This window comes from Eumetopias jubatus, unplaced genomic scaffold, assembly GCF_037043125.1.
Source record: "Eumetopias jubatus isolate StellerSeaLion01/CBP00866 unplaced genomic scaffold, mEumJub1_p1.0 scaffold_1, whole genome shotgun sequence".
Lineage (NCBI taxonomy): Eukaryota > Metazoa > Chordata > Mammalia > Carnivora > Otariidae > Eumetopias > Eumetopias jubatus.
In genome coordinates, this window is record NW_028274807.1 from 138,761,644 (window position 1) to 138,782,175 (window position 20,532).

The window sequence follows — 20,532 nt, forward strand, 5'->3', positions numbered from 1 at the left end:
AGATTATGAATAGTTTTTATTTCCTTCCTATTCCTTTTCTTTCCTTTTTTGTTTTTATTTAGAAAGTCTATTATTTTATCAGGAAAAAAATATATATGATTTAAAAATAAGTAGAAATAGCCCCAAGATAAATAACACAAATTTAATTCCACAAATACTTGGGTACTTATTTTCTAATCTCCTGTTAGATGCTTTTAGAATTCAGTACACTTTGGTAATGAAATTTATTTTATTCACCTAGTATTTAGTTTAATGGTATCTTATTTTTGCCATTTTCCTCAGATTTTAAACCTTTTGCAGGCAAGAACCAACTGTTAGACTTCTCTGTAACACAAGTGCCTGGGACAGTTCTCTTCTGATATCAAGCACTTATAAATGCCCCAGCTTTAGAGAAGGAAGGAGTATGATGTTCCCACCAACTACAGATACTTAGACCAAATTCTCAACAATGACATGAGCCGTTGGAATATGGCCGCCTCTCTCATTACTTGGAACTTCACTGAACTGTTCCTAAGTTTAGTGCCAATTACCTAAAGGTTAATGTTCTGAACAATACCAGGAGAATTAGGGTTTTCCCAAGAAATGGTCTGTGGCACATTATGTTCAGGATGAGAGAGTGTGATTGTTCGCTTGGGAGCCCCAGAGTGTCCTGTGGTTCTTCTCTCCAAGTAGTGTCCTACCCTGTGAGGCTTAAAGGGAAGAAATCAAAATGATAGGGAAGTAAAGGAAGCTGGGCAGAGTATGTACATATCCTTAGGAACTATTTGCAACTCCCCATGGATGCAGTGATGAACACCCCCCCTACCCTCATGGAAATTACATTCTGATAAGGAAGCTCAGTAGATCCCAGTCTGTTGGAAAGGGATACCATTGACAAGCGAGACTGTGTGAAAAGGGAGAGCTTTGGAGTTGGGTGCTAAAGAGAAGAGGCGGGAACTGGAGATGCATATTTTGTTCTCTTTTGTAGTTAGTATTCAGTTTGGTTATGTCAACCACTATCACCACCAACCCGTACCCTACTCTCCCCCACACACAAAAAAAAGAAAAAAATCAGAACAGGTTCACTCTAGAATTGTATGGGAAATCATTCCATGTACCAACAGTAATAAATCATTTTTTTAGGAACATGATTCTCCAAATCAGGATCCTAACCATCACCACTGTAGCTATTTTAGGAAGCTTTGCATTCTTCAGAGAGAACTTACAGCAGTTATTTGAAAAGTTCCTCTAAGCTGACAGAAGGCCAAATCTCAAGGGGTTTTAGCAAGAGGAACAATCAATCTCATCTCCTTTGCTTGCACTTTGTTCAGTCTGCTCCAGAAACCGGATTTCTTGGTGTGACTTGGACACATCAGCATCCTTCCCACCTCAAAGCTTTTGCTGTTATTGTCCTCTGTGCTTGGGAAAAGCTTCCCTTGAACATTTACTAATCTCTCCTGGTCACATTTTTCAGTTTCTTGTTCAGAGAACTTCCCTGACCACGCTAGCTACGAAGTCCCCAACCCCCCTTTATCCTGCTTAATTTGTCTTTAGACTACTTATTCTTTCCTGAAATTATAAGTATTTTTTTGCTTATTTATTAATCTGGTTTTTCCCCGAGAATGTAATTTCCATAAGTATAGATTTCTTGTTTGTCCTGTTCCCTGCTGCATCCCCAGAGCCTAAAAGAGTAGATGATGCGGTGGATACTCAGTAAATATTTGTTGAATGAATAAATGGATTAATTTAATTGAATTGAGTTTTCCTAGAGGTAAAATTGAAAGCTCAAGAAAATGAGATCTAAAAATTGTAAGTTACCTCTACAAATAATTAACAGTATATCGTTCATTGAATCATAGGCTTTAAGAATAAAATCACCATTATTGAGCACTCCAAAGCACACAGAAGTAAGGAAAGTACCAAAACATTAAAGTTTCCTTGGGCTTACTTGCTATATTTTGGTCATACAAGATGACATGACCTGTAATTTCCAAACCCACTCAAATTTGAGAGTTGCAGGAGGCATCCCATGGGAGAGCTAGAGATAGCATCTAGAGGCTATGTTTACCAAGGGAATACTCTAGTCTAAAGGTCCCCTGGCTATTGTCAAACTGTTTGTTTTTCCTGATTGGAATGTGTGGCACTATTTGGGGGTGGGCTAGTGTCTAAATTGAATAGGTGAAGAGAAACAGAAAGACCTTCTCTTTGCCACCTTTATAGAAAGGTGGCTGGGAATATATGTACTGAATTACCTGCTGTCGATTATTGATGGCTTTGGCTGGAGTCGTTTACCCTCTCTAGTTACTTTGATATATGGCCCAAAGGGCAGCTGTCAGCCTGCCTTGTTCTTCACCAACGCCTTATCCGTAGAAAAGTTCTTAGGAGAAACTCAACAAACTGAACTCACCCTTAGGAGCTTCTGTGGATTTCTGGAGAACTCAGGACAACCCGATTATCCCTAAGAGGATAAGTCAGTCATCTATTCATTCATTTAAGTTCATCCAGGAAAGTAAGGCTGACGTTCAGCCGTTTGCAGTAGTACATCTGTTCTGGTTATTACAATAAATATTTGTGTACCACATGGTAAATAGCCATTATTACCCTAAGCATCCCCCTCTCCTAACCAGAGTCACCTGGATTTTCCCACAAGAATCCCTCACTAGAGCTTCCCCAAATCACCACTAAAAGGTGATTGCCTCACAGCAGGGAGCCTTCTGGAACAGGTCTGTGAGAAAATAGCTGGGGTCTGTTCTGAGGAGCAGTGCCCATTAGCTTTCATATGATAAATATTTGAATATCTCCCTGCCCAACACTGTAAGCAATGAAACCTTCCTTTGAAAGTTCTATGTCCTTTACTTCATAACAATCCAAGCATAGCTTAACAGAGATGGAGCTCATGAAATCTGAAAATATTAAGTGGTTTCAAAACATCCTAAAGGAGAAGTCTCCCAGGATCTATTTCAGTTGCCTTGCCTTACCAAAACAAACCTCACACCCTTTGCCTAATTTGAGAGCATTTCCAAAGGAAGGACGTTCTGGTTTTACCATGTACACCCACGAGTACATGAGCTCTCTCCCTCTCTCTCTCTCTCTCTCTCTCCATTCCTGCATTTGCTGCCATGGCTGGGAGAGATGAGTATTACATTCCCAGGCTCCACTGTTGCACTTCCAGAGAAGGTCTGAGGCCTGGATCCAGCTAATAACATATATTGTGATGCTTGGCCACCTGTTCATCTTCTGGAAAAGAACTTTGTCCTCAGTAGTTTCCACATAACACTGCTTGAATCTCACATAACTCTGGCAAGTTTCTGTACCATGCTTTAGACAATATCTCAGAAATAAATTAATGAGAGCCCCACTGTGGAGATGACCAGCAGCTTCAGGCATGCAGGAGGTCCTGAGTAGGTTTAAAGGCTCTTGCACAGGCATATGAAAAACAAGACCTCAGCCTACTAACCATCAGGAAGGAACGCATAAAGCAAGACCCAACACTTGGGACCGAATGTCACTGACATTAAAGTACAGGTACCTGCTGACATTTTTCTTCCTCTGGAGAAGAGTGTAGGGGGTGGGTGCTGATCTCCCTACTCATTAGGCTAGGCTGATTCCAAAGGATTGTGAAGGGCCAGTGGAAGGAAAAGGGGCCAGGGTGGGGAGGGGGCGGACTTTCACGTACTGTTGTAGCTACCTCATTGTGCTATATTAACAATATTCATTCCTTTAGGGAGTTCCTTTGGTGAGTTGCTTTCACCTCCATGGAATAAAAGTTTAACCTCCCAATTACTGGACTCCTAGATTTAACCATCCCTCTATTTTGAGTACTGTTTTCTTCAAAACTTCAAGTCCATTCTTCACTGCACAAGGGATGAGGCATCAGCATCAAGCTCCTTTCTGTAGGAAAAAGAAATAGAAATGCACGTTCATATCAGTCCTCATGCCTCCAATTTTATTTTATAAGCAGCCTAGACGTGTAAATCAATGTGTGGTGCTGACCAAAACAAAACATGACTTAGAAAGCAAGAAAATACTTTATTTTTCATGTAAAGTATATGGCTCCTCAAAGCAGGAAAGCAATACTTTGCCTCCCTTCAACCTTCCCATCCTTGGTAATCTGATTTGGTTAGACAGGTGATAAACAAACAAGATTTTAGGGGGAGGCTCTGTCTTGGGGAGAAGACACAAAAAGGAGGTAGATCAAAATCCTAGTAGGGGGCGACTCTTGATTTCTGCTCAGGTCATGATCACAGCGTCATGAGATCGAGCCCCATGTCGGGCTCCCGCTCAGTGGGGAGTCTGCTTGAGATTCTCTCTCCCCTGCCCCTCCTCCTTGCATGCTCCTCCTCACCCCCATGCACGTGTGCTCTCTGTCAAATAAATAAAAATAAATCCTAAAGAAAAAAAGCCTAGCAGGGAATTTTAGGAGAGCTCTCACTTTGGGGAAGTTATCGGCCAAATGTGAAGCAAATGAAAACCAAGTGTCATTTGGTTCAGCAAATAATTATGAAGAACCAAGCCTACTGGAATTGCCACTTTCGTTGCAGGTTGCCTGAGCAAGTGGAAAGTCATTGTCATTAATCACTTAATATCAGAATTAGCATCCATCATATCTTCTGATATTCTCTCTATAACATCAGAGGTGCTGAATTGTGAACTAAATAGGATGGTCCTTGCCCCTCAATCTGGTTTCATTTGAAAGAACATGAGGACAAGAGAAACTAACAGACTGAACGCGAAAGGTTTGCCTCTACAACTCAATTAGTTTTGTACCTGAGTGAATTAAGAGAAGGTGTTCTTGGAGATCACAGCTCTTTCATATTGATTCTGTAGCGTCTGGAACAGTGCCTGCTACAAAGCAGGCCCTTGGTGCCTGTCTGTGCAGTGGTCAAAAGAAAGGAATAAGTACCCAGGGTATCCATAAAATCTGGAAACATAGGTGAATATGCACAATGTCCTCAAGAACATCTTCCATCTGTGAAAAAGTGAAATACCATTATGTTTTCAGACTTCATGGGTATGCTGTAGTTTGTGAAAAAGGATCATAGGACTTACTACTTATTCAGGGTATGGATAGAGGGAATTGAGCACCAATTTTCCAACTATTCAGCAAACGCTTTGAGAAGAAGCAATTTTTTAAGGCTCTTTGTATAAAGCAAGAGGGATTTGAAATTTTATCAAGGGAAGAGGTTTGGCAGAAAGGTAAACACAAATTGTTCACCTCTCCCTTTTGGTGTGATTGAGTCTCCCATTTACCTTTCAAATCTTTGTGTCTTTGTTTAAATCAGTGGGTTCTGGACTGGGGACAATTTTGCCCCCTCCCCCCATGGGGAATGTTTGTCAAAGTCTGGAACTATTTTTGGTTGTCACCAGTGGGAGAGGAGAGCCATTAACATTTAGTGGGTAGAGACCAAGGATGACGCTAGATACCCTACAATGCACAGGACAGCCCCTCACAACAAAATATCATCCAGCACAAAGGGTCAGTAGTGCCAAGGCTTAGAAACTGCAGTTTTCACGTACTTTGGGACAGCTTTACCTGACGAACCTCAAACTATGCTAACTTCCTGTGATATCTGCATTTCACGATTTACTTTCCTCCTGTAGTATTTATCACAGTTGTAGTTAAATACATCCTATTTGTTTCTTCCATTAAAACCCCAGCCTCCCAGAAAAAGGAATTGTGTGTACCTTATTTACCACCACATCATAGAGTCTCTCACAACGCCGGGCACATAGTGCGACCTCAAGAAACATGTGTTGAATGAATAAATCCACAAATGGCTAATAGTAGAAAATAAGCACGATAGGCAGTCCCGCTAAGCAGAGTCGTAGTTGTAGCAATCACCTGAAGTTTGTCCGATGGTCCTGGATTTCTCCTCTGTTTCACTTCAAGAAGGCGGTGAGTTTATCCGTGGTGTCAGGGGAAGGGAGAACTAATCATCAAACTCCTGTGTACACACTTTTAATTTACAGACTTACTGCAGTATTTCAGTAGTTTAGTTCTTTGTCAGTAAAGGAAATGGGATATCAACCATGACAAAAAATCTTTGGAAGTTGAACGAGGATTGATCTTGTGGCAAAAGCTCTTCCCTGGCTCCCACAGCACCCATTCAGTTTCACTTTCTCATTCTCTCTTGCAGCCAGGTGACATGGGGCTTGTCAGTGGGATAAAAGGGAGATGTGTTAAGACAGAATTTCTGGAAGAGCCTTTGTTTTCCTCACAAAAGGGAGAGGCAAAACTGGCACCAGACTTCTTTCTCCTGATTGGAACCAGGAGCGCAATGCTTACCCTGCGACTAGTTGTTCAGTGAGAAAATTTACCCAGCTTTGTTTAAGCCTCAGTAGTTAGGTTTTCTCTTACCTGCAACTAAACGCGGTCTGACCTGATGAGAGATTCTTTTGCCCTGGCAACCGATTTTTCTCTGTGGTCTCTTTAATGATGGAAGAGCAGAAACAAAGATGGTAGCCATCATGGGTTGGCCTGGGCTTAAATCTCATTGAAAGCATGAAGTAAATAAAAGAATCTGAGGTGAAAGATTGTGGCACTGAAAGATGATTGGAGGAGTCCAGTCTATAGTATCGTGAGTACAGCAAAGAGATTTAAGAGGGAAAATAATCATATACTTACAATACAGAGTGTACCTGGCTGACTTCCCATTTACATTTGGCACACCTTTTTTGTTGTTGCTGTGAGTGGGTGAATAGATGAGAATTTCAGATGCAGATTTAAAGGTTCTGCATGGAAGGGAAGACCTTAGAATAAAGCAGCTATCCTACAAATTTTTGTGGATCCAGGCTTCAGAATACTTCTACCTCCTTCTTCTCCTCTATTTTTCTCCACTAGACTGAGAATCTTGGAGATGGGGACCAAGACCAAGATGTCTTCTTGATCTCGATTTCTCTGTCCCAGGAGAGTGCCATTCCTACAGGCCATTCTCAGTCAATACTCTCTCAACAGAACACTTAGTTTTCTTCCCTTCGGTCTTTAAAGTGTGCAATTCTAAAATGAAGAGACAAAGTCTGGAGGAGGAGACAGATTTCATTTTTTTCTCTTATCTCTTGGTTTTTAATCACAACCAATGGTTCCTATAGTTTGAAGAGAAGAGTTAGGGAAAATCCTGAAGGAGAAAAATAATTTATTGAAAAAAAGAATATTTTGAAAAGGAAATTTTCCCAAATTATATTCCTCGGAACCCAGTGCTTTAAATAAATAAATAAATGCATTTTTTTTTTTTTTTAGGAAATATGGAGTCTAACAGTTACTGCTTTTGATATGTCAGCAGGTGCGGTGTCTTTCCAAGTGGTATGAGCTTTGCTACTGTTCACATCCCTCTTTATATAACCCAAAAAGGGTTCCAGGACAAGAAAATCATGAAATAATGATTACCCAATCACTTGCTCACTTGTGGCAAAGTTTGGGAACTGCTGCTTTACATCATGAGGATAATAAAGGAGTGTACAGAAGGAAGGGCTAAATGAATAGAACAGGGAAATTCAAGCAGAGAAACACAGATGTTATGAAAGGCAAGTTTGAGTTTCATTCTTGCCATGACAGTTTCTAAATGCATAGCTTAGCATGAAGATGAAAGAAAGGATGTTGGCAGAAGTTTTAAGCCAAGAATCAGGAACCTGGCAATATATTCCAGAAACTTCCTCTGAGTAACTTGGATCACCTCTCTAAATGGATCACCTCAAGGATAATGGGATAATAAAATCCTTCATTTCTTCTTTTACCTTCTCATATTTGAAATGAAGCTCAACTTGGTGGAGAACTTTTGATTTATTTAAAGAAGAATCAAATAACATAAATGAAAAGACTTGGTCCTTTGTGAAAAAGTTATGTTTATTAATTTTTGTCTGAGTTTCTGAGAATCTTGGGCAAGTTTCCTTGTTAACAAATCAGGAATGGTTAACTTCTGAGCAATGTCTATGGGAGAGAGACTTGCAAGTGGTTGGGTCAATTAGCAAATAAATGAAATAACTTACCATAGTAGGGTATATGTAATGAGCACTGTCAAATTAGTAAACTGAGTCAGGAGTGGGCCTACCATTGTGTTTCAGAAGTATTGAGTTTGATACTTGGTGGCGAATTTTAAAGTTCAAGTAAACAAGCCCGTGGTTTTTCCTTTTAACTGAATTTGAAAGCTCTAAGATGGGAACCCAGAAGCCATAAACATCTATACAGCTTGGCAAGCTCTTCATTATGTAAGTATTTTGTGAAAATAACTTTGGTCCATAAAGTATCAATGCTCTTTGGTAAAAATCGGTTTTTGTTTGGTGTGTCTTTTGAAGCTAGTGTGACTCCTCGTTATTCTATATGACTATAAAAACTTTTTGGAATCAAATCCTAATCCCAACATGTTTTTCTTGTTCATTTAAACCTTTTATATACATGTGGGAGCCAGAGAGAGTAGAAAGCTTTTGAGGGATTAAGCTTAAATTGTTTGTCATTCTCATGCACGCTCTCTGAAAGGTATTTCCCATGTTTGTGTTTGTAAATTAGGATATACATTTGTGTTTTGAAGCATTTTCTTTTTCCTTTTATGCTTATTTGTTTGGTTTGCAAACCTAGACCATCTTAATATGGGAGAGCTGACATGCTGAAGTTTGGATGTTTGTCTTACCACCTTGTAAAAATATCTGTGGGTGTTGATTTGCTAGGATAGCCCCTGATTCAAGCTTCCAAAGTGAAGTTTTCTCAACCCAAAGCCAATAGTAGTAATACCCCCAAGGAGCAGAAAAAGCCTAAACAAACAGACCTCACCAAAGCTCTTGTTTAGAGCTGTAAGAGTCAAATTTCGCCTCCGGAATATTTTTGTTGTTGTTGTCTTTATCATGAAAAAGAAGCAACTGAGGCTGCTGAGCAGAAATTCATAGAACTTTCTGCCCAAGTCCAGTAGCCGTAAGATTGGCAGATGAGGTTGAGCTACTTGAAATTCTATCAAAGGATTAAAATTTAAATGGACTCAGGACAAACTTCATAAGATTTTTGTCTTTGGGTGTAGCTGCAGATTGAAGCAAATGAGCATTTGTTCCTCAAAAGGTGATCCTGTGTGAAATGAACTGTATCAGTTAGCTTTTGCTATAAAAGGAATATCTCCAAAACTGGTAGCTTACAAAAAACCCTACCATTTAATTTGTTCATGATTCTAAAAGTCTACATTTTGAGGTGGACTCAGATGAGTGGTTCTGATCTGGGTGGGCTTGTCTGACCTTCGTTAGGTTTGCTCATGTATCTGTGGCCAGCTGCTAGGTTAGTCGTGGATGGTCTGGTCTAGGTTGGCCAAAGCCAGGATAGCTGAGGCCTTTATCCCTGTGGTCTCTCAGTCTGGTCCTTATTCAGATAAAAATTCCATACCTTTTTCATTTATATATAATCTGTCCCTGTCTCTCGATTCTTTTTCTCATGTCCTTAATCATATTAGAATATCCCCAAGGGCAACATCCTCTAGCCTAAGTTGCCTAAATTTTCTTGAGACAGGGAGTGAAGAGAAAGGCAACATTTCTTCTGATTTATTTTCAAAAAGTTTTAGGCTTATTTGTGGTTTGTTTTGTCTGTTTATTTGTTTTTTGGTCATCAGCCCCAAATGCTTTCAGGCAGGAGCCACAATCCAAACAAAACTAATTGATTAATTAGATGGTCAAGTGGTTAAAAACTGATAGGTAAATGAATTAGCATTAGTACTGAATTTATTGCTTTTTATTTCTACTTCCCATTTCCTGTGTGTCTCAGAAAAGCTCACCAGTCTGTGACAACATTGCCCTTAGAAACTTCATCCCATGACTAACATGGGACACCACTTATAAACTCTGCAGCCACTGCAGAATGTGCCCTAGCTGTCCCTCACCAATTAATCAGGAAGCTTGAAGTGACTGATTGCAGCCTCCATCAACACAGGATGTTTTGACACAGCTGTTTAGACAAGGCTGTTTGAGGCCCTCTACAGGGCTCGCTGGCATTTGGGAGGGGACACGGCCCACGGGTCAAGGTTTGAAAGCAGTCACTCATCTCTCATCCAACAGTCAATATTCAGATGCATACTGGAGAGCACCTATCCCGTACTAGGCCCCCAGAAGGAGACCATGGTGAGCAAAATGGACATCGACTCTGCCCTCATGAGGCTCAAGTCAAGTTGGTGAGAGAATGGTTCATTACTAATCTTCCAAAAAGGTACAAGTTGTAATGCCTGGTGTGAAGAGAAAGACTCAGGGATATATGATTTGAGAACAGGGAGGAACATTTGAAACTGTGGTTGTTGAGTATGAAAGAGCAGGCTGACCAAGAAAACAGCAGATTACCAGGTGGTAAAACTAACACTGTGAAGGTACCCTGGATTTTCCCCCAGAGGGCTTGGCCGCCTGGGTGCAGAGCATGGGAAATTGGACAGTTGGTTATGTCCATGGCCAGTTGCATGCAAATTAGATTTCATGAAATTATCAAGGTACAAGGGAGTCTAAAGCATAGGCAGGAAAGTTCAGAAATGATGAAATGTGGAATGTAAGCTCAATAACGTCAGTGAAGAATGATGAGACACACACCGCCCACCCCCCCGCACTGCCCAGTGGCAGACATGACCAGTGATCTTAAGCCTGTGAAGAGGTAAAGATTTGGCTCATCTGTGGAGTGTCCATCCCATCTAAAGGCCATCATTCTCGCTCATCTGAAAGTGTTCTAAAAAAATTACCAATGACAAGTAACAAAGATTATTGTCTATAGGCACACTTAGAATAAAACTTCATTTAAAAATCTAATTTTTGTTTATAAAATTCCCTTCATTTAAACATATTTTCCCAAACCCAGTGACCAGGGAGTCCACGTAAGCGGCCCCAACGCAGCAGGAGATAGGGTAGTAACGGAAGCCTGCAGCATGTTTAAACATCTTGTAAAATCAGCAGAAGGCCTGGACGCCTGTGCTCTTTAAACCCACACCAGTTTCCAGGATTTGTATTTTCTGAGGAAGGGAATGTGTATGATGTTGTGAAATGGTTAATACAATGACTGTAGCCATTCGTGTGTGTTCATCCGTGGCCTGCAAGACACGGGGCACAGCCCATTAATAGTGCTGGTGATGCTGCATGAGACTCTTCTCAGGAAAGATCTCCTCCTTTGGCCTTCCTGTCAACTAGTCTATGAGGGCTCTGCTCGCCCTGTTGTCCCAGAATCCATGCAGGTTCTCTGATTACCACAAGTCTCCAACCGAGTTCCAATCTTGTATGGCCCACCTATATCTTCTGTCATGATCTTCATGGGAGTCATGGGCTGAAAGACCACATTTAGGCGATCGCCTGGTAACAACAGTTTGTGGGATCCAGCAGGTGCTCCAGAGCTTCATTCTAGATTTTTTTTTAATTGAGGCATAATTGGCATATAACATTATATTGGTTTCAGGTACAATATAATGATTTATGTTTATAATGCAAAATCTTGCCACAGTAAGTCTAGTTATACCATTGATCACACATAGTTACAACTTTTTTTTTCTTGTGATGAGAACTTTTAAGATCTACTCTCGTAGCAACCTTCAAATAGAGTATTATTAACTGTGCATTACATCCCCAGGCCTTATTTATAACTGGGAGTTTGTACCTCTTAACCACCTTCACCCCTGCATCTGGCAACCACCAGTGTGTTCTCTATATCCGTGAGTTTGGTTTTCCTTCGTTTGTTAGGACTCCCTATGCAAGTGAGATCATTCGGTATTTGTCTTTAACTTATTTCATTCAGTGTATTGTCTTCAAGGTCTATTTCTCTTCGACTTTCTGATAAATGTATATAACTTCTTGGATCCTCAGTTTCTTCATCTGTCAAATAGGGTTGATCAAGTACTGATCTGAGATAGAGGAAAGCTGTATCAAATCTTATTTATAAAACATCTTAAATCTTAACTGGGACTATTTCTATATAGCAATTTCTGCTAATTCTTATGGCATTGATTCTGCTAAATTTAACCATTTTTAATATTTCATATTTGTACATTATATACCGGTACCCATATGTCACATTCCCAAGCAGTCCGATTATTCTAGTAGATATCTTTCCCTTATCTTGGACAAAAAATGTAACTTGGCTGTAGGATATCCAGAACTGATTGTGTGTACCTGTCCAGATGCTACCAAGCAATACAATTTAAAAGAGCACAACAGGGCGTATCAGCATACCCTATCCATAAAAGGTATTTGAGAGGTGCCTGGCTGGCTCATTCGGTGGAGAATGCTACTCTTGATCTTGGGGTTGTGAGTTTGGCCCCCACACTGGGTGTAGAGATTGCTTAAAAATAAAATCACAGGGGTGCCTGGGTGGCTCAGTCGGTTAAGTGTCTGCCTTCAGCTCAGGTCATGATTCCAGGGTCCTGGGATCAAGCCCCGCATCGGGCTCTCTGCTCAGCAGGGAATCTGCTTCTCCCTCTCCTTCTCCCTCTGTGTGCTCACTTGCTATCTCTCTCTCTCTCTCTCTTTCTCTCTCAAATAAATAAATAAATCTTTTTAAAAAAAATAACATCTTAAAAATAAATGAATAAATAAAATAAAAAGGTATTCGAGACTGAGTCCCCAAAATATGTACAGGTATATACAAATATGCTCCTATATTAATATATTTTTATATTATCATATAATAATGTGTATATTAAGAGATGATATAGGTAAAGTACACAATATCGTAAATAGTTTCATTATATTAATTAAAATTAAAATTTTGGTACTCACTAAAATATTATTTTAATAATATTTGTGGTGGGGACAATGTCATAGCTTGTAAAAGTGTGAGCAGATTGTAAAAGTGTCAACTCTGCCTGTTTTCTAAATTTGCTTCAGCTTCGCGGTCTCTTTGCAGGAATCCTTGAAGCCACGTGGCCATTTGAGACAGGTTAGTGAAATTAAAATCAGGTAATATAATTTGTAAATCCACCAAGGGGCATAAGTAAAGCGTGATACTTTAAAATAAGCTGAAAGCAAATGAATAAGTAGGGATAATAATCTTAAATCCTTTGGGTTGTGGAAATTTCATATCACCTATGATACAAGACTTAAGGGTTAAGTCAGAACAGGAGAGTCAGTTGCACTTAAATGTTAGTAAAGCTTAAGGTTTTTCCTTTTTAAATTACAAATTAATATACATAGAAGTTCTCATTTTTTTTTCTGAATTTCAGTACATTAGTGGTTCCCAAATTGAGTGCACATCAAAATTAACTGGAAGGCCTGTTAAAATATTGCTGGGCCCCACTCCCAGAGTTTCAGATTAATTTGATCTGGGGCAAAGCCTAAGAATTTGCAGTTCTAACAAATTCCCAGGTGTTGCTGATGCCGCAGGTCTTAGGACCATACTTTGAGAACCACTGTAATAGATCACCTTGAAGACCCCTGGGTTGTATCCTGTCCCAGACCTTTGATATATATAATACAAATATAGTTGAGATCAATGCCATCAAGAAGAAATGTTTCCATTACGTTTCGGTTTACCCATTCATGTCCTCCATTTCCCTACCACACACTGCATCTCATCCTTTGCCCTTCCCCCACAACGGAGGCGGAAAGGGCCCAGAGGACAAGGGAAGGATGGCGCATCCTCTCTGTGAATGCAGCTGACAGTTTGCACTACCTGGTGAATTCATGGCCTCAGCATGTTTCCCTGGGGTGAATTAATTGCTTTGCTTTTCCTTTTCCTTTGCATAAAGCCAGGCAGATTTGTCCCCTGTTTGGACAAGACCTTGTTGCTAGCACTTTCCAAGGATGGCCAGAAAGTGGCTGCTGTATGAGGTTGATAGTGTTGTCAGGAATTCCAGGGCGGGGTATTGTCACTTGAGTTGGGAAATGCTAACTGAGGTCAATTCCAGTTCAGTTTCCTACCTACAGAATTATGGCAGGACGTAAGTTTGGCCCGCGTGAGATGAATAGGTCAGCAGAAACGTATTCTTGTCTTCCTAATAGCAGACAACTCTATTTTTAAGCCTTAAGTCAGAACATATTTTTTCCCGTATTTGTGATCCAGCCATTCATGTCCTCAAACGAGATACTTAAAATCAAAGGCATAGACCACAAAATCAAGAAAAACCTAAACCCCCCCAAATTTTTTCTAAGTCAAAATTGTACATAAAAAGTTATTAAGTTATTAAGCCTGAAACTGAAAATCCTTGTTTCAGTTAATCATTGTTGAATAACAAAACTACCCCGCAAATCTGGTTGCTGAAACCAACAACCCTTTTATGACTTTGCTCATGGTTCTGCATGTGGTGCGGTACTTGGGAGAATAGCTCATCTCTGCTCCCCTTGGGGTCAGCTAGGGTGGCTTGAATGGCGCGTGACCAACTACTTCCTAGTCGGCTTCACTCCCCTCTGTTGACAAGCTGGTCAGGGCTGTTGGTGGTGTGGCGGGGCCGGGGGGCGGGGGGGGAAGTTTTCCTCTTTGCGGTCTCACTCTATGGCAAGGCTGGGCTTCTGACAGCAGAGTAGTAGGGCTTCTTACGAGGCCCAGTGTACAAAAGCAGAAACCACCAGATCTTCCTAAGGATTAAGCTGGGGACTGGAACTGCGCTGCTTCCATTACATTCTGTTGGGTCAAAGGGGTCCCAGAGCCAGCACAAACTCAACAGGACAGTCTATATGGGACATAAACACCAGGAAGCGTGGGCGATTGGGGCCACCAAAGCGACAGTCTACCACACACAATGACTGGATTTTCTACTCCCTGATCCTTGAGAGCTCTTTGCATTCCATCCACATCCAGCCTGTTCCACATAAACAGGAGCAGAGCATCAATCTCAGGGTAGACATCAGCACCTCCCAGAAAGAAGGGTGGCTTTGACTTTATCTGCCAGAGAGTTTTCAGAGCACGAGGATGTGTATCTGCTGAACAGGCATCTCTGTTTCACTTCCGCCAAAACATCCCTCTAGTTACTCCCTTACTTACCCCGTTGTCTTTTTTTTCCTTCCTAACACTCACCTCCGCCCAACACTTTATCAAGTTGTTGTTTACTTGGTTATCGTCTGTCTCCCCCCCTATAAATGTTAATCGAATATAAAAACCCTTCCCGGGGGTGGGGAGCCAGCACCCACAACATTGCCCAGCACATAGAAGGCTCTGCAAAAATATTTATTGAATGAATGAATATAGAAACGTGGTATTTGAGAATATGCCCGCGAGGCAGAAATGACAGCCCCATGGGAAGTTGTTCTAATGCAGAGCTATGGCGAGGGTCTGTGTCCTCACTAGGGCTTGGGCTGTGCACCTCCTTGTTGCGTATGGTGGGTACCCTCTGCCGGTTCCCATGGTGTCATTGTTCAGAGGTGTCAGTGGACATCAATCATGGGTTTAGAGGGTTTTCTGTGGAGCCCAGAGCTCCTTTATTTGGCCAATTTGGCTTTGTGCTCCTGTTTCCAAATACAGAGATGGGAGAAACGTGAACCCCGCTTTATCTTATGCCTTAGTTTTAAGGAAGAGCTGCTGGTGCAATGCTGTATTATTTCTGATTAAACCTGGAATATCTTCATCCTTGCTAAAAACTGGTTAGTGAGCCTTAGCTATTCATTCCTAAGAGGAGGCTTAAGCAGATAGTTTTTCATTATGTTCTGCCTTTCACGCCCACGGGGAGGGGTTCTCTTGCTTTCTTCCTACCTTTCTTTCTCTCTTTTCTGCTTTCTACCAATCTGTATTTTTTCTTGCTTAGCTTGTTTTCTTTTCCCCCTTGAAGAGTTGGTGCTGTTAGTTAGAATCCTTGTTTGTGCTTATTCCCCTGTCCATTTGCTCTTTTGATTGTTTATCGATCACAGGAAAACAAATCAGATTTCCTTAATGAATTTTATGTGCTCGCATCTGATTTGCTTACAGGTCACCTATGTCTGTCATTTGTGGGGACTCTCATTGGAAGGCCAAGTCTATTTCTTACCCTTTAAAGAGTCTTTATCAGAAACCTGTTCATCCTGGCCCTGTACCAGTGGTCCTTGGGGCTGTGGTTTTCAACCATTTTACCCACCCCAGAGCGTTCGTGTGTTTTCTAACAAGGCTAAGAAATTGCTTTGAAAAAGCATTTTAAATGTTTCCCTTGCACTGTGTCCTGGTTATTTCTCTCCTCATCTTCTTGTTTTTCCTTGTCCCACCCCCCACCACACCCCCATTCCCACCCTGCTCATACTACTGGAGTGTGTCAGCTCTTCCCATGGGAGCCTCAGCCCTGTACAGTTGCAAGGGAGGGCATCTGGCTAAGACTGTTTTTTAGAAGCACTAATGTGAGTGTTGTTTCTGATTACATTAACCTTGCCCAAATTCTGCAAGCATGCTAAAGCTGCACATCAGAGTTTTCTGGCATTTTAGACTCTAGGCCTAGAGTTGCTTGAACACAATTGGGTGTTTTAAGTTCAAATAAGAGACCACTCACGGCCCATGGCGTTTGCACCCTGTGTGAAAACACTGCTCCATGTCCCTTACCCAGACACAACTTCAAGTTCATGAATCTGGAATTGTCCATTGGAACAGTCCAGTTGAGCTCTTGAAAGCAAACCCAGGCAAGGCCATGGGCAAAAGAGAGAATGTGAACTCCAGCCCCTTTGGAATCATCCCAGTTTCTTCTCTCTTTCCATCTGAACCCCTATCTTTCCCGATATGAACATCCACTCTGGCTCTCTGAAAGTGGAAGAAAACAAGCCCGGATTCCCTTGGGTTTGGCATGAGCCTTGAAGCCTCTGATAACTAAAGTCTACCTGAAGCTAGCGCGAAACCACTTATCTTCTCTCCTCACCTTTGGCAAGTAAGTCTGCCTTTAGCATTGCTAATGTCTGATTTTTGAGGGTTTAACCTGGCCCAATTTTTAAGGAACTTGATATTTTCCCTCACTGTCTTTTTCCTTCTCTCCTGTGTGGTTCCAGCTCAGTAGCTAATTAGCTTATTGCTCATTTCTCTCAAAACTTGCCCATTTAATGTCAGCAGCACAAAATTACCAGGCAGCTCTCAACAGAACTAAGTGCAGCTTTACAAATCCTCAGCTTCCATGATTTTCTGCATCAGTTTCGGGAGTATACACAAATCACTCATTACTTTCCACCTCCCTGTGGGGCTGTGTGTGTAGGGGGAGAAACACTGGACTGGGAGCTGAAAAGGCCTGAATTCTAGACATGGATCTGCAGTGTGTCAGCTGTGTTACTTTTAGGCATCCACTCACCTTCTTTAGGAATGAGCTTTTCTCATCTGTATAATCGGGATCATCATGACTACCCTGCCTGTTCTGGAATCACCGAACAACCAAGTAAGAAGCGACACTTTGATCTACTCAGTAAACACTAATCATGCACTTATTATGCACTAAGTGAGGCACTTAGAATACAGAAGTAAAGCGAAGACCCTTCCTGCCCTTTGGAGGTGTCATCATCATCATCATCCTCACCACCACCACCACCAACAACAACAACAACAACAACACACAGCTGCCTTTATTTCATGTTCAGACTTATGATAGCATGGAGCCCACAGTTTGGCTTTTGGTCTCATGATTCAGTAGACATCAGCAGGCAGGAAACCTGGCTCTGAATATCCACAGTACTTTATTGTTACTCCTGGGCAGGAGCTGCTCCATCAATTTAGATTCTGCCGCTTACTAGAGTCTCAGTGGAAATTCTCTGAAATTAATTAATGAATAAGTAATGAATGAGTGAATGAATGATTAAATTTTACCATGGACAATTTACATTTGCTTCCTATGCTTGGCAGTATCAATGGGGATCCCTGTGAAAGGCTTTTTTTTTTCCTGTTTTATCTGATTCCAGCTGGTTTTCACTGGAAACTGATTCTCTCTTCTTCAACTTAATTCTAAGATTGATGCTCTCTGGGGTAAAACTACTGCTGAGATTCTTTTATCTTACCCCAAGTAGATTCAGAAATGTTTGTGAAAATAAGTGACCAAATCACAATTCAGATTATCCCTTACCTCTCTGATAACTTTTTTTTAAGATATATTCATTTATTTTAGGGGGGGAGGGGCAGAGGGAGAGAATCTTTAAGCAGACTCCCTGCTGAGGGTGGAGCCCACCACATGGGGCTTGATCCCATGACCCATGAGATCATGACCTGAGCCAAAACCAAGAATTGGATGCTCAACCAATTAAGCCACCCGGGTGCCCCAACCTCTCTGATAACTCTTAACATTGGAGATGGGCAACCATAGCTTGGTATTTCCATACTTCCTACCCTTAGGTTTCCTCCTTTGGCCAGATGATTATGTGGAGACCAGAGAGCTGCTGGAGTTTGGAACAATGGTCTTTGACTTGGTTGCAACAGTAAACCTTGCTTAAGTAGAGCTATACTATCATCTTTTTTTTACACACATATTTTTATTTTTTTAAATTTTATTTTATTATGTTAATCACCATACATTACATCATTAGTTTTTGATGTAGTGTTTCATGATTCATCGTTTGCGTATAACACCCAGTGCTCCATTCAATACGTGCCCTCTTTAATACCCATCACCAGGCTAACCCATCCCCCCACCCCCCTCCTTAAACAATCCGTGGAATTCCATTAGGACCTGAATATATAGCATGGTTTCTAACAACAGAGAGTTGAGAGGTTTGAAATAAAATTCAGTATAACTCTATACCCATGCATTCTTCTTTTTTTTTAAGATTCTAGTTATTCGAGAGGGAGAGAGAGAGAGAGAGCATGAGCAGGGGGAGGAGCCGAGGGAGAGGGAGAGGGACAAGCAGACTCCCCATGGAGAGTGAAGCCCATGGTGGGGCTCAGTGGGGTGCTCGATGCAAGGCTCCTTGCATGTGGGGACCTGAGATCATGACCTGAGCTGAAGTCAGACACTTAACCAACTGAACCACCCAGGCACCCCTATACCCATGCATTTTTCTGGGGAGTACATTCATATTTCCCAGCTTTCCTCAAATTCTCAAAGGGATCTATGACCCTCCCCATTCCCACCACCAAAAAAAAAAAGTTTGAGAATGAGTGATTGAAAGATTCTGGTCTACTTGGAGAATGTGATTTCTTGTAACTAACATATTTTCCTTTTCCCAGAACTGCTGTGTAGCAGTAATAAAATTGTAACCCTCCAAACTGCCCGGTGGTAGACTTCAAATTAGACAAGTCTATCGTGTGACTCATGGAAATTTCTCATGCTTTTTTGCATTCAATAATCAGGAAAATCCTGTGTAACTTTTTCATGCTTCTGAAGACAGTAATCAGGAAAATCCTTGAGGAGACTGTGGTTTTAAAGGATGCGAAATCAGGTTATGATCATGTATGCCTTGATAGTATGCTTTCCCTCTCTGGAATTTCCTCTTGGGGGTGGTCTGTTCTTCTCATTTCCAAACCTTGTGTCAACATCCTCTTGGACCCAGAAGTGTAAGCTACTAATTTATTTTATTTTCTATCACTTTGTACAAAGAAGAAAAGGAACTATCATAGGCCATGTGAAAGCTTCCCATGGTACAAGCAAACCAGATTATTATTTCTCATCATGTGTTGTAGGATGGGAAGCTCAACTTGCGAGTTTCCCCCCAGTGCCTACCTTTCAGCCACTCAGTGTGAACTAAACCATGCATCCCGGTAGCCTACTCTGAGTTAAATGCCCCAGTTATTTTATTTTGCCTTCGCTGGGTTTGATTTATTGGTAACAGAGTTGTACACACTTAGGGAACATAGAGGTGCTAATACTTAAAAAACAGCCTGTGCTTTGCTACTACTCAACTGTTGAAGGATGAAGGATGTTCCCTAGGAGTTTCATGAAGTGGAAAAAATAGGAGTTTTGAGTCACATAAATTCGTTTGCAATGTTTTTTCCATTTCCTTCCAGCACAGCATGGTGACCATGTGCACACACTCTGGATTCAGAAGGTCTAGGTTTGAATCCCAGCTCTGCCACTGACAAATTGTACAACTTGGGGCAAGTTTTTAAGACCCGTCTGTGTTCTCAGCCCTTGTCTAGAGACTAGAGATACTCATACTGCTTACCTCCTCAGGTTTGCAGGAAAAGTAGATTATTTGTGAAACTCTTAGAATACTGCCTGACCTATGCAAAGTGCTGCACACGTATTTTTTAAAATCAGTCTGCTTCCAAAGAGTAAGGCTGGGTCTTATGTGGATTCTCCAACCAGGAGCAGTCCTCAGAGGCCATCTGCCCCTGCTGGGCCAGTTGTGGTGGTTTTGTTGTTGTTTCCATCTTTTTCGTCCATTTCTTCTGAGGCCAGGGTTTTCCTTGACCGGCCTCCCCACCACGCTCCAAGGGCTTTCAACTCTGAGGTAATCTGATGGAATTCCTGTCACTTAACCCCTCTGTCACACAGTGCCATTGAGTGCCTCAGTCAAAGCCACTTCAACTTTTCTTGTCAGGAGTTTCTTTGGCTAGAGGGGGTTTTTGTTTGTTTCTTTGTTTTTGTCCCCCTTCTCTACCTGTGGTTAACGTCTAACCACTGAGCCTCATCCGACCTTTTTATTTTAATTATCATTATTCTACAGGCAATGTAGACAGTGTCCTTAAACCAGTTCTGAGAGGAGCCATGTGTAAGTTAATCATGAGCGTCATGATTAAATATAACCCCCTGTTAGTAGGCTTGAACAGAAAAG

At 41.4% G+C, this 20,532-nt stretch overlaps 1 protein-coding gene across 2 annotated transcripts in view; it reads left to right on the forward strand.

Moving 5' to 3' along the window:
- RARB (retinoic acid receptor beta) overlaps positions 1-20,532 on the forward strand; it is a 377,605-nt gene that overhangs the window by 135,221 nt on the left and 221,852 nt on the right. The window contains exon 3 of one of the 2 annotated variants that reach the window (XM_028099064.2): positions 10,583-10,602. The exons of the other annotated variant lie outside the window; for it this stretch is intronic. Coding sequence (XP_027954865.1) covers positions 10,583-10,602 — 20 coding nt within the window. The remainder of the gene's footprint in view (positions 1-10,582; positions 10,603-20,532) is intronic. 2 annotated transcript variants of the gene reach the window in all.